This window comes from Pelodiscus sinensis, chromosome 2 (genome assembly GCF_052426305.1).
Source record: "Pelodiscus sinensis isolate ZL-2025 chromosome 2, ASM5242630v1, whole genome shotgun sequence".
NCBI classification, from domain to species: Eukaryota; Metazoa; Chordata; order Testudines; family Trionychidae; genus Pelodiscus; species Pelodiscus sinensis.
In genome coordinates this window covers 105,658,971-105,685,442 of record NC_143053.1, presented here as the reverse complement: position 1 = coordinate 105,685,442, position 26,472 = coordinate 105,658,971, and the positions used below count along the sequence as shown (strand labels likewise).

Genomic DNA, 26,472 nt, shown 5'->3' with positions numbered 1-26,472 from the left:
AGCTCCCACGTGGAAATGTGGCCGTTTTCTTGCGCAAGATGTTCTTGCACAAGAAGCCGCCAGTGTAGACATATCTCAAAGGTTTAAGGGAATTATAGTCTTCAAAGATTTTAATACTTTTGGAGGATGATAGGGGCCTGTCCATTTCTGAGTCACAGGGATTGTTAAAGTTTAATACCACCTGCTGTTGTATTCTAATGAAGAAAAGGATATCAGACAAGTCATCAAAATAAATGTACATGGAAAAGAAAAAGCCCTGGCTATTCAAATCTAGTCAGATTTTTGAGGTTACAGGACAGGCATATTTTGGAAAGACTGAGTATAAAGTAGCATTAAACCCTCTGTGTCAGCCACAAGTTGGGGGAACCTCAGTTGTTAATCCTTGTATTATTGAAGCATCTAGAAGTAACAAATAATTAACTTGAGACCATGTTGTGCAAGGCACTGTACAGATCGAGAACAAAAATACGATCCCTGGATGGAACGAAGCTGAGCATCTTGCAGACATGTGTATTTAGCAGCTTGTTGTATGGATGTGAGAGATGGGTGATAACAAAAGATTCTAAGAGAAGGATATTGGCATTCGAGAGGAGTTGTTACAGAAAGATCCTGAGAATAGGATGGGTGCAGAAGGTCACCAATGAGGAATTATATAGGAAGATACAGCTGAAAGAGAACCTATTACAGAAGGTAATGCAACAGAAGTTACAGCTATTTGAGCATATCTGCAGAATGAACGATGAGCGAAATGTTAAGACCTTGGAATTTGGCATAATGGATGGTCCGAATAGGAGAAACAGACCCCACAGAGAATGGGTAGATGATATAGTAGACTGGTGCGGATCTTGTCTACAGAAACTAAGCCACTCCGCACTGGACAGGGAAAGATGGAAGGAAATAGTGAGGGAGGCATCGGACACCAACAGGCATTGAGCCCATGGTGGTTGATGATGATGATGATGATGATGAACCAAAGACTTTCTAAGTAATAAGACAAGAGACACAACAGACAGATAAAAGGAAACGAAACAGCATTGATCATCGTAATAAGCAGTGGTCTCAGAACATTACCCATCATGTCATGAAAAAAACAGCAAGCAAATGGTCTGGTAGCACTTTATAGACTAACAAAACATGTAGATGGTATGAGCTTTCGTGGGCACAGCCCACTTCTTCAGATGACCGGAGTTATGATTATGGGATAAGAAAACTCGAAATAAATAGGAGAAGGGTGGTGGGGGGAGAGAAAGATGCTCTGTAATGGACTTTTTAATGCAGAGAGAGAAATAATATGGTGGAAATATTAACCTAAAAACCACTCTTTTCAGCAGCATCCTGAACAGTTATGAGCAGGACAAGATTGCATTTGCCGAGGCTGCAGTTGGCATTCAGATGACATCTTATAATTAACCTTTTAAATTATATGTTGGCTGTAGGCCTGCTCGCTCAAAACCAAAATCTGAGAAAGAGAAATGCATACCCTCAGGTGATGTCTTATTCTGTCGCTACCAATCCCTTTTTTTCTAAATTGTGTTTTGTACACTCCAAGACTTACACTCATATGGCTGCTGTGAAAGGTAGAACATTTACTACAGCCTCAGTCAGGCACTGTGGTAGTTTTATGTGTTGCAGTACAGGAGAGGATTCGTATTGAACTAGGTGGAGTAAGGATTGGTGTTGCAGGATGCTCAGGAAAGCTTTGATTATTTTTCATGAGTTTCTTTGGGGCAGTGATTTGTGCCTTTTGTCCCAGCAGTAAGTTATTATTTAAGAAATTTCCTCTGTAACTTTAGGTGTATCCTTAACACATTATGGAATATGTTAAAGTTGTAAATTAAGATAGGTGACTTCTTAGTGGAGGTAGCTCTTGCGACATTCTTCAGCTTTATTTCTTTATAGATTTCCCAGGGAGCATCTAAGGCCAGGTCTACACTTGGCAAAAAAAAAAAATAAACAAAAAGTAGTAGTAGTAAGATATGCAATTCCAGCTACGACAATTGCGTAACTGAAGCTGATGTATCTTACATCAATTTTCTGGAGCTGCCCCTCAGTAGGAGGTCAACTGCAAGGAGTACTGCAGTCTTCAGGGGCACCATCAGCGTTTGATTTAGTGGGTCTTTACTAGACCCACTAAATCAAATCAGAAGCTCAACTGCCGCAGCTTTGATCTCCATGGCAGTGAAGACATGTCCTAAGTTTCAGATTTTTTTTTCTGTATAGATTAGCCTGGCATTTTGAGGAAATGAATTATATTTTCATTACATTCTGTTCATACTTCTAAACTATGTAGGCTATATTGATTTATTTTACTAGCATTTGTATTTCTCCCCTAATTCACCTGGACATTTTTGACGTGTTATTTACATCCTTTTTCATATTGTGTGTGAAAATGTTGAATAAACCTGGATTTAATGTTGATGCTTCCAGTTTCCTAATTGTTACCTCCGTGCAATTCAAAATATTGCAAGTTATCATTTTTTTTCTTAGCAGCCCTTCAGCTATTTTTTCAGTTTTTAAGCCAGTGTTCTTGTCCAAGTCTAGTGAAATTATCATGGGAAAGATTTCATAATATACTATCACAAATCCACCATTATCTCCTTTTTCCAATGTCAGGTTTGAGTGGGACCATCTGGTTTCTTGATTTAAGGTATGCATCTAGACTGCCAAATGTAGGCCCATTTTACAGATGTGGAACTGAGACACAGAGAAGCTGAGTGGCTTGTCCAAAATCACACAGGAAGTCTGAGGCTAACCTGGAACAATCTATCAAATGCTTTACTAAAATCGAGTTACTACATCTGTCATTTCCCCCTGGTTTTGTAAACTTATCAAAAAAATCAAATTTGCTTTTCAATATCTCTTCATCTAAATGTAGAGATGCCTCCATCATCCTATAACCTTACTGATATATCTCTCAAGAAGTTTTCCATTATTTTATTTCAGATTGAAGTTTGATTTAAAAGAGAGAGAGGGAGAGACTTTTTTTTTCTTTTGTAAAACAGTATATGTTGAATCTCTCTAGGCTGGCATCCTGGGGAACTGACCAGACAATCTGCTATACCACAGGAGGTCAGTATTGTCTAGCAGCATTACCAAAACTGCGTACTGGGCTCTTGAAGACATTTTAGTGTAAATTAGAGCTAAATAACAGCACAGAATACTAAGAGCCAGGACTGGTGGCTGTAAACAAATTTATGGGATAATGGGAAGTTTGGCCACACCTATAAGTGGACATCTAGCTAACTAAAATCATACTGGACCATGGATGTTGCCAGACCAGAGAGTGCTAGACTTACTACTTTTTGATTTCTCCTTTCTTCCATTACCTTTCAAGTCCTTTAGAGCTTGTTTTAAAAGTTGAGTCATTAGATAGAAATCTACTGCTTTAGCATCCTAGGGAGTGTGTCATTGCATATTACTGTTTTACACGTTTGAATTTTCCAAGTTGAAATGTTTCAAGTTTTGCAAATCTTTCATTTCTTCCAAATTATCCAATCTTATTTTTTAAGATTAACTATTTTGAACTGCATGACAAGTTGTGTGCAGGTTCAGATATTGGCATGGTTTGAGTGCTGAAGACATTTTCCACCTTCGTATGTTTTTTTAGCTGCTCACGTGAGGTATGCCAATACATCATGAATTATGCATTTTATCCTATGGCATATGTAGTAACCACATGACATATATATAATCCAAAGGGCTGGTCAGGCTAATCTAGAGAGTCACTGCTTATGCTAGTGGCTGAATAAGACAAAGAAATGGTTATGAAATCCATAAATGTTTGTCATTTAAACAAGTGACTCAAATAATCACCTCCTTTTTTCTCCACGTGGGCTGCCATTCCCCAATATGAAAACTTTTTGCAGTTTTTCCGGTGTGGTTGTATAATTCACTTCGTTCAGCACGAACATGGTATCCCTGTTAAGCATGAAGCAGGCTTTTCAGGCGTCAAATACATGTGAAATTTGTTATTTAGAGAAAATCAAGTCCATAGCAGTCACATCATTAGTTGCTTCAGATAGGTCTTTGAAAGGCTGCCATTTCACATAGGATTAATCGGAGCATATTTCTCTACTCAACACCACCAGAGCTATATCAGGTAAATTAAGACCGTTATTATGCAGTCATGAAAAGCATCTGAAATAGTCTGTTCTATTCATAAAGTGAAAAATGTCATTTTGTCTACCCAATTTACCTGGCAAATTATAAATAAAAAGTGAATGCCAGATTAGTGACATCTCAGTATGAGATGCTTTATATGACATTTCTGTGGAAATTGTATGAAAATCCAAGAACTGTTTGAGATCTTGATGGTGCTTATAACTTATATCTGTCCAATTACTCCCAGAGCCAAATTAACATCTCAAATGAATCCACCTACAGATTTTATAACCCACCGTAGTTTAAGTTACTTCACAGTGAGTGGTTCTGCTTAATCTTTTTAAAGGACCAAAAACTATTAATTACTTGGAAAAATAACTTCTAGCAAAGTACGGATGGCTCCTATTCCATATGACTATTCTTCAAATAATCGGCTCTATGGGTCAATTAAATGCTTTGAGATTTACTAAGCAAGCAGGGACCCATCATTGAGGCAATATACTTAGATGGAATGGAAGTTATTGCTTAATTATTCTATTTAAGACTAGAAGGAAGAGGGGTCATTAAAGGATTAAAGCTTTAGTTTAGATTTATAAGACTCGCAAGTATGCTTATGAAAGACAAGAGCTTTACTCTTTGCATAAATTAATTTAAAATCATAGATTTTTGAGTGCTCTTCAGAAGGTAAATGAGTTCCTGATTAATTTTAGTTCTACATTTTTAGGACGTAATAGTGAACTAAATGTAGATTGAAATCATGAGTAAGTTGAGAGAACCATGATCTGAGAGTTATGTGAATATGTAAGATGAACCTGCTGAGCGTGTGTTTTTCATGATTTTGCAGGCAAATGTTTAGGGGTCCAGTCCATATAATAAATTGTAGATGTTGTCCATTCTGCCTCCTGCAGAACGTGTTCGAAGTGTGAAACCATCATTTTAAAAGCTTTAAGTAGTCAGTGGAATTCAAAGAAAGCAGGGAAATGTGGTGATATTTTTTGTACAAGGATAATCTCTCACTTTAAAATGTCACATTCTTATGTCTGATTTATTGCCATTACATTAATGTATAGAGCTCATTGACAGACATAGTTCCTCTAATCAGTACACCTCCAGAATTCTTTTTATTAGATATAAAGCTCATTTAACCTTCCAGTTTAATACAGTTCTTTTGAGATAATTTTTAAAAATCTAAATGTAAAGAATGCCAGCTGAGTCTGGTGTAAAATAATGAATGACCGGATTTCTGATATTAATCTAAGTGTTCCCCATGTTTCCTTATTAATATTTTTGTGTATGTGTCCCACTTTCCTTTGTGGAGCATGCTTACTGTGGAAAAATGCATCATCTTGAAGGAAAAGAACTCTCTCAAAGTTTATTTGGAAAGCTTTTTTCCTCCCTGAAAATTTATAATGTACTCAGTTAAATCCCTTTTTGACTGTTAGAAAAAAGTTGAAATTCCAAATTTGTAGCTACTTTGAATTTTCCCCTTAAAAGGTTTAATGAAACTAATCATTTATTTTTAAACCACCTTAAACTAATTCATGAGGAAAACTCCTCAACCTAAGGCAGAACCTCAGCCATGTTGCACATTGTTTTTTTAGTTTATATGTTACCACTATATTGTACATTAAGCTTTAGATTAGTTAACAGGGAAAACAAGAATTGAAAATTCTACACGTCTAAAACTTGCCTGAACGAATATTGTAGGAATAATTTTGATCTTCTGAAATTCTTAATTTTAATTGCTGGCTAGTTCAGTTTTACCATTGCATTAGCAATATGGGATTTTTAAATCATAGAGTCATAGAATCCTAGAACTGGAAGGGACCTCGAGAGGTCATCAAGACCACAGTCCCCTGCCCTCACTGCAGGACCAAGCACCGTCTAGATCATCTCTGATAGATGTCTGTCTAACTTGTTCTTAAATATCTCCAGAGATGGGGATTCCACAACTTCCCTAGGCAACTTATTCCAGTGTTTAACCACCCTGACAGTTAGGAAGTTTTTCCTAATGTCCAACCTAAACCTCCCTTGTTGCAGTTTAAGCCCATTGCTTCTTGTCCTATCATCAGAGGCTAAGGAGAACAATTTTTCCCCCTCCTCCCTGTGACACTCTTTTAGATACCTGAAAACCGCTATCATCTCCCCTCTCGATCTCTTTTCCAAACTAAACAAGCCCAATTCCTTAAGCCTTGCCTCATGGCTCATGTTTTCTAGACCTTTAATCATTTTTGTCACTCTTCACTAAATCATTTAAATAAATCATTTGTTTGTTTATTTAAAAGGGAAAAGAAATCATAGTTGATTGTTTTCAACATACCAATATGCGTGATATGGTGCAGTGGCAAAAAATATTTGTTTACTTTTCTCTGGTTATAAATGTAAAACTAATTTATGACTTCTAATCTGTGTTCTTCGCTAACAAATCTGAACTCTACATTATTTTTGATTAGGGATTGTTCAGTAGGAGGAGTGAAAATGTTACAGCATTTATTACTGAATTTGTTTATGGGAATTTTTTCAGTACAAAAAATTGTACTAACATTCTAACTTTCAGTAGCTTTTTCGCAGTGGAATTAGAACAATTTTTAGGGTTAAAGTGCTAAACTGAGCCCCATTTACCTGGTTGCATCCCTTACCTTATTAGCTGATAACTTTTTTGTTCAGGCATCTTTCTGGCCTAAGTTATTTCATAAGCCTTGTTTGTGTGTGTTTCAGAAACCAGAATGTGAAATCACATATCCAGTAAAAGAACAGTTCATAGGTCAAATACAAGAATTGAATTTTCAAAACCAAGGAATAAGTCAATTGCACTAATTGAAATTGTGTATTTCCACAAACCTCTGTGCACATAATTCTAGCAAGAAGGAACAGTATGTTCCAGATTATACCACAATAACTCCTCTGAGGTCAGAGTTACTAGGATTTTGTATAGATTTTAGTGTAATCAGAATCAGGCCCATTAAGCGAGCTTTGATTTTGTTTACAGTATATTTTCACAGTGAAGTTCTAATCCAGTTATGTCTGAATGCTATGGGAATATAGATTCTTTGAGCAATCCAGTTTAATTGTTCTCTCTCAATTTGGAATGGAAGGAGAAAAGATTGAGGCAATGAAGTCTTACAGTTAATAAACTGACCTAGGATTCAGGAGACAGCTTCTGTTCCTGTTTTGGTATAAACTTTATTCTATAATCTTGGACATGTCAGATCCTCTCTCCCTCCTTGTGCACCCCATGTGAATAATAGTACTTTATGTGGAATTAAGACATATTTAGACTGGAAAGAAGATTCTAACTAACAGTGAGAGTAATTAACATTGAAAAAATGACTGAGACATGTGACAGTTTCTCCGTCATTCAAAAACTTTCAATAAAAAGTAGATGCCATAGGCTATGTCTACTCCAGTGGTCACCAACCGGTCAATCAGGATCTACTGGTAGATCTTGGTGCCTGACAGGTAACTCTTACTGGTTTAGTCAGGAAGCTATCAAACGCTGGCTCTTCAGTTGTTGCTACACCTCATGCCTCTCCTGCCTTCTGCTTTGGAGCTGCCATCCTGAGAGCCTCCTACTTGCTGTGCAGGGTCTAGGAGGGAGAAGATGCGGGGGGAGCTCATGTCAGGGTGTCCCTTCTCCCACCACTTCTGTACCCTATCCCCACACAGAGAGAAGGGGATGCAGGAAGCTTGGCAATGCAAATATCTGACACACACACACACACACACACACTGTGGCTACGTCTTCACTCCAAGTTCTTCTTGCAGAAAATATTCTAATGAGGGACTCATTATCATAAGTTGCAATCTCATTAGCATATTTTCTGCCATTTCTTTTTGTGCAAGGGGTTTTTGCGCAAAAAGAATCCATGTGGATTTTTGGGGGTGTGTGCAAAAACCCTGTTTGTGCAAAATCCTTATGCCTCTCTGGGACATTGTCATTCTCACAAACATGCACTGTCCTTCACACTCATCTCCCAACCCAGCACACATGGGCTACGTCTACACTGGCCCCTTTTCCGAAAGGGGCATGTTAATTTCACAGGTCGTAATAGGGAAATCCAAGGAGGATTTAAATATCCCCCGCGGCATTTAAATAAAGATGTCCGCCGCTTTTTTCCGGCTTTGAAGTAGGAATAAGATCCTCCGAAAAAGGGCTTTTTTTCCGGAGGATTGGGGCCAGTGTAGACGCTCTTTTCCGGCTTTTCTAAAAGCCCCCGCGGATTTCCCTATTACAGCCTGTGAAATTAACATGCCTCTTTTGGAAAAGGGGCCAGTGTAGACGAGCCCATGGGGGGGTTGTTGTTACTTCTTTTACTGCTTGCAAAGTCTGTTATTTTGGTTTTTGACTGGTCTGTGCATTTCATAAATTTCATTTCTCTCTTACGCTTAAATTTAATTATTTGAGCAGTGAGTTCTAAAATGCCTAACATTTTGTGGCTGGAGTAATTCTCCCTGTGGTAATTGCTGCTCTTGGAAGTGGCTGGCATGTCCCTGCAGCCCATGAGAAAGGCAGAGCAGGGGATCACCACATTCTGTCCTTGCCTGCAGACACCACTCCTGCAGCTCCCAGTGATCAGTAATGGGCAATAGAAGCTGTGGGCTCAGTGCCTGTAGATAAGGGGCAGCACATGGCGCCATGGAGCCATTGTACATGCTAGCTGCTTTCAGGAGTGGTGCAAGGCCACAGCAGGAGTAAGCCTGCCTTAACCCCACTGCTCTACCACCCAGAAGCTGTCTCAGTTAAATGGTGCCCAGCCAGAGCCTGCATCCTGAACCTCTGTCCCAGCCCTGAACCTCCTCCTACACCTCCTGCCCTAGACGTGAGTCCCCTTGCACCCAAACTCCTTCCCAGAGCTTGCACCCTGAAATACCTCCTGGGCCCTAATCCCCTATCTTGGGCTAAGTCCCTCCCACACTCCAAACCCTTTGGCCCAAGACCAGAGCCTGCACTACAACCCGCTACCCCAGCCTGATGAAAGTGAATGAGGTTTCGGAGGAAGGCGGATGGAGTGAGCAAGGTGAGGCCTCAGAGAAAGGGTGGAAAGGAAGCAGGGTAATGGTATTTGTGGTCTGAGGTAGATCTGACATTGCACTTAAATTGAAAAAGTGATCTTGTGGTTAGAAAGATTGGAGACCACTGGTCTACTCTATAGCTTATGTCAACATAGTTTGTGTCGCTCAGGGGAGGTGAATAAACTACTCCCCTGAGTAACATGAAATACACCAATATAAGTATTGGTGTGGACAGTGCTAAGTTGCCAGATAGCTCTGTCCTGTCAGCATAATGTATCTTCCCCAGATGCACTGCAGTAGTGTAGACATACAGTGACTTGGACTTGATGCTGGAATTCCTATGTGAAATTTTATGGCCTGTGTTGTGCAGGGGGTCAGACAAGATAATCATAATGTTTCCTTCTGATCTTAAAATGTATGGAAATTGAGTGGTTTCATACAGATAGCAGCGATATGTTTGAAATAGCGGGCGGCTTATTCTGACTTCTGTAAATCTCATCCCATGAGGAATAATGCCTATTCTGAAATAGCTATTTCGAAATAGCAGTAGTATGGATACTCCATAGCTGCTTTTTTGAAATAGCCCCTCCCCAGGGCCATTCAGAGTAAGTACTCCCCAGTGCCTCCTGGAGCTCTAAATTGAGGTAGTATGTCCACAATAGGGAAGCCTGACCAGGACTAATTTTGAGGCTTCCCTTTAGTGTAGAGGCGCTATTTTGAAAGAAGCTATTTCAGAGTATTTCTTCCAGAATAGCCTATTTTGAAATAAGAATGCACTGTAGAAGTACCTATATTTATTCACATTTTTCATGTAAATTTGGGGCAATGTTTTATATTTGTTTAGCTTATGTAATACAATACCTGACTAGTCTCAAACGAGGTAGTTTGCTGGACCAGGGGATGTCAGTTTTGGCCCCCCTGCCACCAGCCCCCACAGCTTAGCTTGGCTCCGCTCCGGGCCTAGCCGCCAGCTCTGCTGGCTTCACAGCCACAGTAAGTCTGCTGGCCCCCTGATGCCAGACCAAGTGGGTTGCTGGCCCCCTTGCCACCAGCCCCCTTGGGCCATTCCCACACTGGCCTGGCCAAGCTCCAAGCCACCAACCCCCACTGCCTCGCCAGACTCAAAGCTACCAGCCCCGCCGGAGCCTGCTGCCATCCGAGCCATGCTGGGGCCCATTGCTCCATTGACTCCCATTAGAGCTAGGGTTGCCCGGTGTCCAGTTTTGAACCGGACAGTCCAGTATTTGAGCTTTCTGTTCGGGAAACAAATTGAGAAAATATAAATGTCCGTATTTTCTAAATAAGATGTAATGTCGATTGTGCTATAATGTCAAATGTGTCCAGTATTTTTGTTGAAACCATTTGGCAACCCTAATTAGTGCCTGTCCCTGGACGGAGCTCACTGCCCCTCCTCGCTTACAGCTGTTTAACCCCACTAGAGCCCTTGGCCCTGCCTGGGTCAGAACTACTGGCTGTCCCGCTGAAAAATATTTAAAACATGGCAGGAGTGGAATCAGTCCTTAATTACATCACTATCCATCAAGTAAGGGACAAAGGAAGAGGCAGATCAGATGACAGAATAGGAAGACTCTTTCAGCTGTGGCCATCCATCTCATTCTCCCAGCCTTTTGTTTAAGAAGCAGGTGCCACATTTCACAGTGAAATGGGTATTTTTTGGTTTTACTTTAAAACATTTTGTTTACTGTGTTGTTACCAGCCTCGTACATTTATTTCTGATACTAAGGTGTCAGACGTTGAATAAACAGAAGCTCTCCTACAGACATCCTTAGATAACCTGATCTTATTTCTGCAGTTTTTTAACCTATTACATCATTTATAAATGAAGTGTATTATAAAACAGAGAGGCTAAGAACTTATTATAATAATAACAAGATTTGAGCAATTACTCCTGTAGTGACTACAAAGAAAACTAAAATCTACAATCTTGTTTTATTTATTTATTTTAGTTCTCTCAATCAAGAGGCTATCTATTTTGAATCTGTCCATATTAGCATAGGACAGAGTACCATTGCCCCAGGACAATATTCTCCTCTTCCATATAAAATACCCCAAAGATGTTAATCTACACACTCCTGCAGACATGTACATGTTTTGCTCTGTGAACACCAGCAGAGAAATTTTAAAAATCAATGCAATAAATAGATCAAGTACAACTCCGATTCCTCGGGTGTCTAAATAAATTAGTTTGTATCATGCCATAATCATTTTTTCTAGAAGCTTATGCAGTCTTCAAAATATCTGTTAGTTGCAGAAATGCCATGTAACAACAATTTTAACAGAAAATAATTAGCCACATTTCAGAACTGTTATTCAGGCATCTGAGTATATCCTATATATGTGTAGCTTTTTTGAGCACCTTTGTGTCCTGAGATAATATATATTTTCTTCACACTGCATCATACGTCTAGCTTTTCAGATTAATGGTGATGACTCTGGTTTAAAAAAAAATCATGTTATTTGTGAACTCTCACAAAAACAACACAGGTAAAATTAAATGGAAAAGAAATATATGCTATGCTTTCCCACCAAAATCAACCTTTTTCTCAAAAAGTGAATCTATACAAAGTTAATATATACAAAGCAGATCAAACTGAATTGTGAAGTCTTAGGTTGCTATGCTAGCATAAAAAAACCTATATGGCATGGTTGTAAAATATTTAATATGAAAGCAACAAGGTTCTGAAATGGGGAACTGAGACATAGATACACACCAGTTAGCTTCCCTGAGCTCACACTGTAAATCACTGAATTGGCAGGAAACACCCATGATTCTCAGTTGAATATTGTCCTTTCTAACAGAGTTGTATTCCTAAATGTTTATTTTGTCACTTCTCAATAAAACAGTTCGAAAATGTGTTGTGTCTCATATAATAATTTATATAAACGACAGCATTGGCTCAATTGAGGAATCTAAAGTAAATGCTGATGCATAATACTATTTGATTGTACTGTGTATTGTACTGGGGGGGGGGGGGAGGAATCATCCAGATAGTCTATTCCCACTCTTAGAACTGGGACCTTACATGCCCTTTTTTCTTTAAGGGTTGTGATTTGTGATCTCTGGACTAGGTTTGCCTTTGAGGCCATTTTCACCTTTTCCCAGCAGCACTCCCTTTGGTATCTTATCAGGAAAAGACCTCCTTCCATCTGCCAATTGGGTTTTTTGTATTTTCGCAGGCAACCATTTTCTCTGTATCTATAAAAGGAACATGTTGAGCAAAAGAAGGCACTCATTAAATTACCATTTCCACTTATAAAACCGAGACACTGGAATTTAGAATGTAATCAGCTCCTCCCACCATGGCATTTCAGAACACAATAAAGGGATCGTTCCATTTCCATAGTTGTATGAAGAGATTCAGAAAGGAAACTGAGTTACTCCGTAACTGGAAAAACTTAAAAAACAACAAATGGTATAGCAGCATCTTAAAGACTAACAAAACATGTAGATGAAGAGATGCATTTTTCTTCTACTATGCATCTTCTGATATTTAGGACTTTCTTCCCTTTCAATTGAAGGCCTGTCTTAGATGTTGTGATTTTCTTAATCTGTATTCGACATCACAGAATTTCTGAGAGAACATTTTAGTTGGTTATTTAGCCAACATTTTAAATGCTGGTTTTGATACCTTTCATAAATATTAAGGTCATACGAGACCATTGTGATCTGATAGACTGAAATCCTACTTAACACATGACACAGAATTTCACCCACTAATTCCTGAGTCTAGCCCAATGACGTGTGGTTGAAGTAGTGCACATCTTTTAGGAAAGTGTTCCATTTTGTTGTAAAGACTTCATATGATGAAGAATCGCCAATATCCATTTGATGGGCTGATTCAGCGGCTAATTATACTTGTTGTTAAATATTTGTACCTTATTTTAATTCACATTTCAGCTTTGAGCCACTGGATCTTATGTCTTTGTCCACTAGATAATAGCAGATATTATCATCCTGTGTTAATTATTTATAGACCTTATTTAACTGCTGAGGATTTATTTCTAGAAGGAAACGTGTACTATGAAGGTGGTTTAGGATGAAATGTATAGGGTAAATATAGTAAACATTCAGATATATCATACTGAGAAAACAACAATGGGAGCAAAGTTCTAAATAATTTAGCAGTTGCAAAATGCTCAGTGCGCTTAACCACAAATGATGGGACATAAATGAAATTTGTATGAGAATTTTGCATACAGTCTATGACTGTTGGTAGCTCAACTTTATCTTACCATAAATTTTGTAATCATGGACCATTAATTATTAAGTAAATACGTACTAAGGTGAATTATTTTTCTTTTTTACAGTAGTGGCATACTGTTTGTCATTTGTTTTTAACTTTAGCCACTCCACAATGTAATATGTTTTGATTGGTAACACAGAATTGTTAAGAATTATTATTTTGGAATGTTAATGAAAAAGTGCTCATTTGCAAATAACAATTTAGTCTATGATTACAATCTGGCAGCTTGTTTTAAAAAGATTTTAAAATGCATAGCCACTGATGTGCTATATTGAATGTGCAGTTGCATAAAAACATTAAGTAGTCGTATCACATTTATCATTTTTAATGAATCTTTCACTTTGGTCCCCCTATAAACCCTTGATGATATTCTTGTCATTCAACCATATGCCTTCAAAAGCATCAACTGTTCTGGGGTCTTAACATACCTTAGAAAAGAAAAAACCCAAATCAGTGTCTAATTTTTGATCATCTATAAACTGCCTTTAAAATAAAAGAAAATTATATCATTACCATATCCTCATTAACATTATCACCCTCTGACCATGTTCTGATGTTTGTGTTAGCAATCTTGGATTCATGTATTCAGAGGGAGTTCTACTTATCCTTTTGAAAAAAAGGCTGATAAATATTTATACATTTTAACTCTTTTGGACAGCATTGTAATTTTCTTTTTAAAGGCATGAAACTACTTTTTTGGAGAAATTATTTGATAATTTTATACAGTGGTAATTTCCCAGTTTCTGATGTGCTAAATAAATGAATTCTCAGCATATTTTGCCTTAAAGTTTTTCTCTCTGTGTTATCCATTTTGCTCTGTTCTTCTCTTCTGTTCCTCCCATCTAAAATGGGGACATAATTTTTTATACCCTTTCATTACATCAAACTGTTATTTACTAATTCATGTTGCCTCTTTTCCCATGTTAGTAGGAATGAAGGTGCTCCATTATTTTAGTTTGTGCATTCTCCTGTCGAACCTCCCCATACCTTTGGATTTGCCCTGCTTTTCACCATCTAAAAGTTAACCGATAACATGTTTTCCTGTCTCCGATGCACAGAAGCCATGTCTACAGTAGGGACATGAAATCCCATTTAATCAGTTAACTGGTTAAACTCTACGTATAACCAGTTAACCAATTTAGCGGGGTCCCATGGGAGAGCTGCCCTCCTCACCTCATGAGGGTGCTGCTTGCCTACTTCCAGTCCAGAGCAGGGGGCTGCTCCTGGCACCGGTTACCTGTAAGGGTGATCCTTACTATGTAACCAATTAACTGGTTACCTGTTCACATCCCTAGTATACATTAAGTTTGGCTGTGTCTTACAAAAAAAATCAGTAAAACCAAATGTAGTATAGTTGCTTTTGCAACTGTCACATCATATTACATCATCTCTAGAATGTTTATTACATCTTTAAGAATTGCATCCCCTAATACAAATCATGAAGTTGTGCAGTTTACATATTTTAGTATGGGGAAGTTAAAGGGATATAGAATTTTAAAAGATTGAATTATCTCCAAGTTTAGTAAGTTCACTCCACCACAGGTTAAACTCTTTAAAATAATTGGAGGGTTTGTTTAAAATAAAATTGAAATATCATACAAAAGAATATGTGTTCACCACATAGCTGGAATGCATGTGAAACTGAAGAATGGGATTCATTAAAACTCTGTCATGTGCCCCTGGAAATTCACAGAAATGGAAGGCTTCCTAAACTTACTTTTTATCACAAAACTGACATTTCCCCAAAGGCTGCCTGTTTACCAAAGCACACCCTTATCATGTCTGATTTTTCTGTTTGTAAATCATGCATCCAAATTTCAAGCATGAAGAGTGGTGGGGGAGAAATGCAAGACTACACAACTTCCCTCCCTTTTCTTTCATGTATTTTTCCTCTGTAGAGATTTATACATGGCTTGGTTGGTGTCTTTTCTATCAGATAACACATAGAAAAGAATTGGTTGATTTTAATCAGAATGCCATTAATGCCATTTAATCAGAATGGCTGAGTCGTCACAGACTACATCTACACTGCACATCAATTTCAAAATAAGCAATCTCAGAATAGTTGTTCCAAAATAGCTTATTTCAAAATAACATGTCTATGCTGCAGGGAAGCCTCAAAATTAATCCCAAGCAGGCTTCTCTAATGTAGATGATTTAGAGCCCCAGGAGGCACTGGGGAGGAATAACTTAGAATGCCCCTGGTGAGGGGCTATTTCAAAATAGCAGCAGTGGAGCATCTGCACATGCCTTATTTTGAAATAGCTATTTCGGAATAGGCGTCCTTCTTCCTAGAATGTAGTTTACAGATTTTGGAATAAGGTGCCTGTTATTTTGAAATAACAGAATGGCTGTGTTATGTTATGTTATGTGATGCTCGCATAGTTATTTTAGAATAATGGCCGTTATTCCTAAGTAACTTTGCTGTATAGACGAACCCACAGAGAGGATGTTCTAAACATTAATTCTATACATAATATTTTGTATTTCTCTAAAAACTTTTGTGTTAGTATTCAGTATACTTTAAGAGCCATAGAAGTATTATAATCCACCTTTATACAGCCACATTGAGGTGAAGAGAATATCTAATCTAACCAATGTCCCATACAAATCAGTGGCAGAGCTGAGTACAGAACCCAGATATCCTGCCTCCCAGTCCTGATCTTTAACCACATAGACCAGGCTTATAATAGAATGAGCTGAACAAGAGAGACCAAAGTAAATTCCACATCTTTGAAGACTTTTTTGCGTAAGGTCATTTCTTATGTGGTTAATCGGACTTGAAAATATAATTCAACAGAACTGATATAAACAAACTAAAATTCTGATTTCTTTCTAGAACAGAAGAGCAATGAAAAGGAAAAAAGAGTAAAACATAAACTTACAGAATTTAAAAGGAAGCAGTTATTTTGAGGACTAGTTGTCGTTTTTAGGTCACCGCTGACATCTCTGAATATAATTTTCATGTGAAGTGCATGGCAAGGCTTGTATGTGCTTGAAGAAGCTACATTTTCACAGCAGGAGACCAAATCAAAATGAAGCAGTCAGATGCAGGTGCACAGTAATAGAAACAGGCTATTTACCCTGAAGCTTGAGCACTGGGCCAAGAAAGCAGACACACTAGTTCCAGCTCTCTCTCTCTCTCTGGTAGCTGTGCCAAAACTATTCACAAGGGGACCAAATAATTGTTGTTCAGTTGTGTTTAATGAGATGCATTGCCCACTGCTGAACGACTGAGGCACTTTCTTTTGTTGTGCTAATTAGGTACTATTAGAGTTGGCAGACTTTAACTTATGCCTAATCCTTCCTGCTTGCTCATCCTCAAGCCAGGCTGGCAAAAAGTCAAAAGATGGAGGTTTATACTGTGTGTGTATGTGTTACGTAAACCTATTTTAAAATCTTACATGGTAAGATGTGTAACATGTATATACATCACTGAAAATAAACATTGCATCTTAATGTTTAGAGGCTGATCAGTCTAACAAAATTTGCCTAAAAGTACCTTAGGTTTGGATCCTAAATGTAAATAAGGAAAAATACTAGCCGATGCGAAGCATAAAATGGAAGTAGTTAGTGCAGGCGCTAAACTGTCAAAATGATCTTACTAGTTTGGTTAGCTCAGTAGTGTCCAGTGTCTCTTGTTTTTTAAATTCATTTAATGCCTTGATTTGAAATTTTGCTTCCAAATATAGCTTCATAATCTGTGTAAGAGGTTGATAGTCCGTTTCCCTCAATAACCAAATTGTTTTAGGACATAAAGCAGCAAGGTCTAGAGGACTATTTATGGGACTAGGAAACTCCTGAATTCTGGTCTTGAGTCTAATGAAACTTGTTTATTGTGTGGCCTTGGAAGTTTCACTTAATTGTTTAAAGTCTTCAATTTTAAAATGGGCACGGAGATGTCACTAGAATTAATAGTTTAATATTTGCATGATTCTGAATCTATAAAATCCTATGTGGTGCTATTATATTGTTATGCAGATACAATGCAAATATTATTTATAATACAATATAATATAAAACAAATATGTAGAATACAACAAAGAGAAAATCCATCTATTTTGATTTCTGGAAATGGCCAGCATTGATAACACCTCCCCCACATGCCAATCCCAGGATGACAGGTCATTTTATAAGAGTTTTGAAAGGGAGGAAGTAGACATTTTTCGATCAGGTCAGATTTTTACAGGTTTTGTACTACTTTAACTGTGGTGGTGAGGAGTGTAATTTTATCAAAACAGTCACATCTGCATAGCCCCAGCTGTTGTCACAGTTGTATTGACTGTGTATAGCTTTCCATACGGATTAGCTGTTCTGTTATAAAGCATCTTTATTCTGATATAATTGCATCCACGGTAGGAGGTTGCAACATTTGAACAATTCTATTTTCAGACTGGGAGAGTTACAGCAGTACAAAAATTATGTGCTGACAAGCCCCAGGAAATATACTGATGGTCCCTCTGTTGAAGATCAGTTTTACAAATGGAGATGCTGATGCCGTGTAAATTGGAGGAGCAGCATTGGATTGGAAAAAATAGAGAGAGTGTGGGGGAAACATGGACTGAAGGAAAAAGGAAATTAATATGTTTGGCCCCATATTTTATGGAGAGAAACTGTTAAGAAATCTTTGACATGTTGCTTTCATTCCTCAGAGTTTTGCGCACATACTATTCACACTTTTTTTTCTCTCTTGTCCCTCTATCCCCCATCTGCTGTAATGGGAAGATGGCTAAGATGCCTAAATGAATACCACAAAAATGCTAAATGATGCAGGTTGCACTTCCCTAAACTGGGGCACTCAGGCAGGCCCACAAATGTTCCCAGTAGGTATGTGAGCATGTAACCGTGTATTAGAGATATTAGCTATTGGGTAATTGAATAGTCATATAACTGCATGAAATCTTAGCAGTTACACGACTATTCGATTGTCTCCTGGGGCGGGACCAGCAGCAGAAGCAGTAGCATACGGTGGCAGGTGGAGCCAGTCGGCAAGGGGAGCCAGTTTGAAAACCAGCTCCCCAGGCATACCAGCTGCCTGCCGCCCTGCGCTGCTGCCTCTGTATAAGAGGCAGCAGGGTGGGGTAGCAGCAGACCCTGCCCCTGCCCCTGCCCCTGCCCCTGCCCCTGCCCCTGCCGGGTCTGAGCTCCCCAGGACAGAGGTTGCTGCACAGGATGCGGAGCTTCCTCTATCCGCTGGGACCTCGGACCCCCTGTGGACAGGGGCTACTGCCACAAAGCAGCCTCTGCGGGGTGCTAGGCCCACCACAGACAGCGGCTGCTTTGTGACAGCCTCCCCTATCGTCCCTGCCTTCCCCCCCACCCCGATAGAGGTGGCACCACAGAGCCAATGCTGTGGGGAACCAGTTTTTAAGCCATCTCTCCGCAGCACCATCAGCATGGGGGGGGAGGGGTGCAGGTGGGAGCCAATATGTGTAGGGAACCATTTTTTAAGCCAGCTCCCTGCGCATATCAGCTCCCACATAGTCACCTGCCCCTCTCTGCTGCTGTCTCCGATAAAGAGGCAACAACATGGAGTGGGGGGGGCAAGCAGGAGCCGCTGTACCCTTTAAGCTGGCTTCTCATGCATACTGGCTCCCGTGGAGGGGAGGAGGGCTAGGAGTGGGACAGAAGCAGCTCAGTGGTGGCAACTGTTGGACTAGTGTTGCAGCAGCCCAATCAGTGGAACTAGATTGCAGCAGCCCAGCAGAGCATTAGAAGCCCACCTGTGGCCGTGGTAGTGCAGTCAGGCCTGGGGGCAGCTCAATCAGCGCTGTGTGCCAGCCCAGCAGCGGGGCTGGTGATGCGGCAACCTGGTTGGAGCCAGGGCAGCACAGACAGGGCCACGAGCCACCCACTAGCGGGGCTGGTGCCACAGTAGCAGGGCTAGGGCTGCTGTGCCATGGTGCCAGCGGTGGTACTAGGGCAGCCATTCTGGCAATGGGGCTGATGCAGCCATGTTGTCTGGCTGGCAGCGGAGCTGAAGGAGCCAGCAACGGGGAGGGGCCAGTGGCAAGGCACCTCCCCTTATCAAACAAATTCCCTCATCAGGGAAGAATTAGGTTCCGAGGGTGCCAGACCAGGGAGGTTTCTGGTAAACAGCACTAAAAATATCTATGTATCAGAATAATCTGTTACCATAACAAAAGCTTGCAGTATAATGTATTACTGCTGACTTTCAGTATTCCAAAATACCAGCAAACAAAGGAAGCAGTTTTTTTCAGTAAGGTCTAAACTTTCCCAGAGCCAGTGCTCTGTAATTTTTGGGTCAAAGGGCCTGATCCAACCTCCACTGAAGGCAACAGAGACACATTCATTGACTTCAGTGGAAATTGGAGATTTTGTCAGCCTAAGTCACTGGAGATAGCTATCAATAACTTACTTCGCAGTATATTATAAAGCCTTGTTTTATAAAAGCATTGTACAAAGTACAAAAAATTCAGGTGGTCTTAAAACTTTTCTAGAAGCTGTTTGCAGCCCAAGAGGGGTTGAAACATCCCCACTCTCCACTTTGCATGAGCCTGAGAAATGAAGAGTGCATAAACAGTCAGGAAAATTACTATATTCCCTAAAGAGCATGCATCACATGCTTTAGTTGTTGTGAGTGATTAATCAAAATGGAAAGGTTATAATTTTCATTAACTAAATAAGAATAGGACCATATTTTTTTCCATGTGTAATTATAGATCTTCATTGGTGACATTACATGATAGTAATTAGTCTAAAGGAGTATCTGGGGTCAATCTTTTTGCAGTGACACTAGAAATATTATTTCATAGTTTAAGGTCAGACCTTGTGTTTAATGTATTCCAAGCAACTTTGATAAAAAACTAATTTGACTAAAGTGAAAAAAAAACCTTTGCCCACCATTTATTCCTTTTAGAAAATTAGCTGAAATGCATTTTATGATATTCAAAAAAAGTAAAAGCTGATTTACAAAACAATCATGTCACAATATATTCTAGGAGTAACACAAATTTACTGAAATAATTTGGCTACCTGTTATAAGATAACTACCGGGCAACTGATGTGTGTAGAAGGAGATTGGAGGAGTAGTTAGTGCTTGTTGCCCTCATTTTGCACACAGTGTGACTGAGAAATTAGTGTTTGTCTGGCAGGTCTGCCACTGCTGCTATTTTTCAAATTGTCTGCAGGAAACAGTGAAATCCTGCTCCAGTAAGATTTCTAAAGTCTCTCTAAGACAAAATTCCAGAGCAGACTCAATATGTGGAATTAACTGAAGTAAGAATTTTTCCTAAGTTGCAGAGTCATATTATAGAATCCAAAAATCAGCTTTCACTATACTTAAAAAAATAGTTGAGGAGAAAAACAATAATAAAAATTACTCAGCAAAGATGACTGTTGTGACTTCTAGCGTGTTATCCACATATTTAACTCCTCTGAAGTAAAATTGAGGTGAAATTGAGTATTCACTGTATGTTAGACAAATTTTAATTTGGTAGCTACATTCTGCTTACTTATATTTCTCTTCTATTATAATTGGAATACTCTGTGCTTATTTTCTGTTTTAAAATATGTGACCATTTAATGTGTAGTTCCAATGTCCCCAGCAACATAATTGATTAAATACAACTTTGTGTTTTCTTATTTTCTCCATTTTCACTAGAACATTGAAAGTATTAATTCTATGACTACCCAGTGGATTAAAAAGGTCTATCTGTGTCCACTGTGCCCATGTATGCTCTTAAAGACATTGGCCTGAACAGTTGGTAATGCATGTATGAAAAAGCCACTGCTTATTTCAAATGATCAAAACTTAGGTGTTCTCTACAGTTATTTTTCACATATGAATGGTGATGGTTTTTCCCCTCCAAACTAACAGTCTAATTTTGCCTTATAAACTTTTGAAGTTAATATAACCATTCTTAACTATAGCAACAAAGATGACTTTCAGTTCCTTCATTCCTCTGCATTTATTCCCAATAAGTCACCCACTTAACAATAGCTGCCATCCTGATGGTTTTGGCTTTCCTTTTGGATGATGTTATCCACAAACATTATCCTTTGACTACAGTCCCTTGTCCAGTTTCTCCTCCATTGCTGTCCTTTTTGCACTGCACTTTCAGTCCCATTAAGGTGTGGTAAGAGAGTCCCAGAAGCATCATTCATAGGCTGCAGCTGTAACTTTCTCTGTTAAACCTTGTTTGGACCGAAGGAAACAGAATGCTTACTAAACCACCTGATATATGGGAGACAGTATGGAGAATGTTAAGCAATTGAACTCGAACTTGCCAGTATCTAACAGAAGTTGGACCAGGTTGATGTTGCTGAGGTGACGCATCAGTATATTTTGACATTGTTAAGATGTTGGCAAACATTGCAGTATAGTGTCAGGATATGAGTGATTGGTCATTTTGTCTTTCTTCGATGTCATACAGAGACAAAAAGTTGCTTCAAAAATTAGCACTGCTGCTGGTCGGAAGCTTGCTCCCACTCTTAGCAAAAAAATGGACCATGGGGCACGGGCTCGCTTCCTGCTGTCATACTTGAAACCCATTCTTGGTTCTCTCAAAGTCTAAAACTTATTTCCAGAAAAGTAACGAAAACAACACTAGAAAGCTCACTCACTGTTCAGGGGAAGTTTTCCCTATAATCTTCTTACACTGAGGGTTGCCAGATGGTTTCAACAAAAATACTGGACAAACTTGACATTACATCACAATCTACATTACATCATATTTAGAAAATACCGGACATTTATATTTTCTCATTTGTATTTTCTCAATTGGTTTCCCAAACAGAAAGCTCAAATACTGGACTGTCTGGTTCAAAACCGGACACCTGGCAACCCTAACACTAACTGTTGTTTCCAGTTGTTTCTGGACATGCACTTGAATCCCCTCTGGGGATTTAATTTGCATAATTGTTACATGAAGAGAAAAATAGCATGGAAAATTTGGGGACATAGTATATTTACATTAGATCTGTTTTACTAAAACTTTAATATATGTTATCTATCATTATTTGTAATTACAGACTTCCCTGAGAGCCATTGATAGATACTTATACTGTGTAATAAATAACTCTCAAACATTAAAATGTGTGCAAACAAGCACACTTTTCTTCTTGTGGGAGTCTCGCTATGTAGTCTCTAACAGCTCTTAATTCATGATTATTTCTACTAATTTTTAAAGAAGATATCACAGTTATGGTTAGTGTGGGTTTTTTCACTGCTTACTACTTGAACTGTGTACATTCAGTCTGATCTGGGTCTTTCTAGCTTTCCAAGAGGAATTGTTTCATAGAAGGGCCTCTCTGTGTTTTGTGTAACAGCCATGTCTCAGATGTATTAGAAGTGATTTTTCTTTTTTCAAGTGACAGTTGGTCTTTAATGCAACTTTGTTTACATATACTAAATGCTTAAAAGCTAGGACATGTTCACAAGTCCCTAAATGGGGATAAGAATAAAAGCAATAAACAAATTCAGTTTGCTGAGCGGCTGTAATTTGAAGAATGGATTTGTCAAACAAGTCAGAAAAAATCCAGTCAATGTTCAGATAAAACATTGAACTACAGTTTCAACTAAAAACTTGGATATGAATATCCCTGAGCTATGGAAAAGTCCAGATCTGAAGGTAGTACAGTATAAGAATGCATCAAACCAAAACCACTCATTAAAACACCTCTGAACTTTGAGAAAATTTAGGTCTTGATCTATGCTTGACTAGTTGCATCAATTTCTAATTACATTTAGCTCCTCATGCTCAACCTTTTGGCAATGTCAAATGACTCAGTACTTTTAAAAAATATTTACAATGGACCATGTTTGGAGATAGTAAATATGCAGTAACTATTTTGTCCAGTGTTTATGCTCCCTGGAATGTTTCTTAATCCCACAGTGAAAATCCTGGGATGACATATTGCTATGGGAACAAATGTGATGTCACAGTTCAGCATTATGATATCACCGAAGAAGGAGGAGAAAGCTGGGCATACAGGAATAAACCATTTTTGTTTACAATACTAACCTATGTAGAAAACATGGAGAAAGAATTCTGAAAAAATGTGAAAAGTGACTGGTCTTGTTTCATCCTGCTCCATCTGGAGGTTTTCACGGAAGGCTATTACTGTTTCACTGTGTTTCATTTCATTATGAAATTTCTACAAATTTGGATTTGGTGGTAGCCTGTATTTAGTTTACTTTAACAAATTATTGCAAAATACAAAAAAAGTTGGGGTTTTGTTTGGTTTTTATGGTTGTGGACAAATATTTTAATTTCTGAAAGTGTTCATAATGAATGAAAAAAATCAGACTGACTTTTTGCATTGAAGTTTCATATTTGAACATACCTTGCCATTTCAAACTATGCTAGTTTCATGTAATCAAATAGTTGATATTATCTTATCGACAGTTTAGTTTAATATCCTCTTTGGGGAATCTTTTATGGGTTTTATTCTTTACTCACTTCTTTACCTTTCTATTTTTCAGGTTGGTGAGAGACAAAGTGTTCTGGTAACAGAAGAATCTTTTGATTCCCAGTTTTATGTTGCTCATAATCAATTCTACGAGCAGGTACTATAAAATAAATTAAATTAAAATCTCAGTAATTTTCTCTTTACTTTCTAGTGATCTCCCTAAATCAGGCCAACAGTAAAAGTGCTACAGGCAAAAGGAAAAAATGCTGCCTGCCAAGAAGAGTACACTAGTCTCATTAATAGAAGATTCTGATTCTAATGTTCTGTAGCTGCCAAAATACCATAAATGAATTTTAAAATATGTAATGGATATTTGTATACATTAATACACATAAGAAACTGATGATTTCCAATAATCTTTCAGATAGCATTTCTCGACAACGCAATTTGCCAAAGTGTTTGTAAAACAAGAATTTTAAAAAAGGCAAAAAAAACTTGATTCAGAAGGAGCTTTTGCCTCTCGTATTTAGATTCATAGCACTTCAGTCTTAAATTTATCAAATTTGTTTTTAAGTATTTGTTGGCAAATGTACTTCTTTCTCATATAAAATAATCCTTCTGAACTGCAATGTCCATCTCACAAAATTATCACCTCCCTTGAACACCTCGGAAATAACAGCTTATTAACGTAAGGGGGGTAAAATACAACCTTTTCTCTGTCCACAGAGAGCCCAAGAACCCCGCAGGCAGGGGCTGCTCTGGTGGGAGCTGGGAAGCCGACGGCAGCACCAGCATAGAGCTGGGAGCTGGCAGCCAGCCCCAATGTGAAGCTGGGAGCAGGATACCTGTGGGCTGGTGGCTGCTCGAGCCGGCTGGAGCAGTCCCCAGCCCGGATCCCACTTTGTCGGTTAAAGGTTGTGTCAGCCTAACCAGTTAATTGATTAACGAGGATTTTACATCCCTAGTCTGCAGCAGCTGTCAAAAAAGGTAGCAATGATGGGAACCATTAGGAAAGGGATAGATAAGACAGAAAATACCATAATGGCACTATATAAATTCATACTATGCCTATACTTTGACTACAACAAGCAGTTGCGGTCACCCTATCACAAAAAAGATATACATGAGACCTTTGCAATTCATGGAATTGCTATTCATGGTTTCACATATCCGGGGGGGGGGGGGGTCTCCTGTTCCGGATGGGGAAGGAGCGGTGAGGGCTGAGAGCCATGAGAAATTCACTGTGGCTCCTGGCCCCCATGGAGAGTTCCCCACAGCTCCCAGCAATTGCAGTGAGTTCCCTGCAGTGAGTTCAGGATCCACAGGAACCAGCCTTGTATTTGCAAATTTTGCCCTTTGCCTTAGTGCCAGGAACTCATCTACCACAAATGGCGAGGGTTTCCTGTATTAGGATGGAGAAAGTATAAAAAAGGACAGCAAAAATAATTAGGGGATATGGAAACAGTTTCCATGTGAGGAGAGATTTAAAAGAATAGAACTTTTCATCTTGAAGATGAGATGACTGAGGAAAGATATGCTAGAGATCTACAAAATCATGAATGGTGTAGGAAAGTGAATAATGAAGTGTTATTTTTTCCCTTCATTTACCACATGATCCAGGGGTCACCTAATGTAATTAACTGGCAACAGGATTAAAACAAACAGAAGGACTACTACTTTACCAACACACAGCCAAACTGCAGGACTCGTCAGAGGATGTTATTAAGACCAAAATTATAATTAGATTCACTAAGGAACTAGATAAATTCATTGGAGGATAGATCCATCAGTAATGACTAGCAAAGGTGGTCAGGCACATAGCCCCATTTTAAAAGCTGGGACTCAATAAATTCCCCCGTTCTATTCACACTTTCTGAAGCATTTGGCATAGCCACTGTTAGAAGAGAGGATACTGGGCTAGATGGACCCTAACTTCTTACACAAGAATATTAATGGTCATTGAGTTATTGGTTTTCCAATGACACATTACATAACATAATTTAGATACTGATTATAACAGTAGTGTGTTGGGTGTAACGAGTATGTCAGGCCTCTCAGTCAAAAGCACTTTGGGAAATTAGGGTTACATGTTTAACAATTTGAATAAGCAGTTAAGTAAATATCTGTAAATACATTTTTGTTCCTGACTTCTTCCTGAAACACTTTAGCTCAATCCTAAGGTCCCTGTTATTAAAGTATTCCTGTCTGGGCTGGCCATAGACAGAGACTGCTCTGGCAGCAGCCCCTGTCTGCGAGGAGTTTGGACCCCCGTGGATAGGGGCTGCTGCTGCAAAGCAGCCTCTGCTTGTGTCAGACCCAGGCTTGCCACAGGCAGAGGCTGCTTTGTGGGAGCCACCCCTGACCCCTACCCCTGCACTGCTGCCTCTGATAGAAGCAGCACTGTGGTGGGGGGCAGGTGGCACCATGGAGCTGGTGCTGGTGGGAACCAGCTTTTAAGCTGCTCCCCTCAGCTCCTGCTCCCCCCCTTGCTGCCTCTGATACAGAGATCAGGGGATGGGGGGCAATGTTAGTAGTGAAGAAGATTAACCTCCCTAGGTTTACCGGTTAATTGTCTACTTGACTACTTGTTCACATCCCCAGTTTGAACATAACCCAAGAGACCACAGTCAGTACAAGGACAAAGCTCTCACATGGACATTGTTTTTACCCTGAAGATCTAACAGACGAAGAACCAATAGGTTGTGTCTCTAAATCTTTC

The 26,472-nt window shown here is 39.0% G+C and overlaps 1 protein-coding gene across 15 annotated transcripts in view; it reads left to right on the top strand.

The window, feature by feature from the left end:
- CDKAL1 (CDKAL1 threonylcarbamoyladenosine tRNA methylthiotransferase) overlaps positions 1–26,472 on the top strand; it is a 585,431-nt gene that overhangs the window by 518,473 nt on the left and 40,486 nt on the right. For all 15 annotated transcript variants that reach the window (XM_089776363.1, XM_075921165.2, XM_089776362.1 and 12 more), the window contains one exon: positions 23,827–23,910. In XM_089776363.1, coding sequence (XP_089632489.1) covers positions 23,827–23,910 — 84 coding nt within the window. The remainder of the gene's footprint in view (positions 1–23,826; positions 23,911–26,472) is intronic.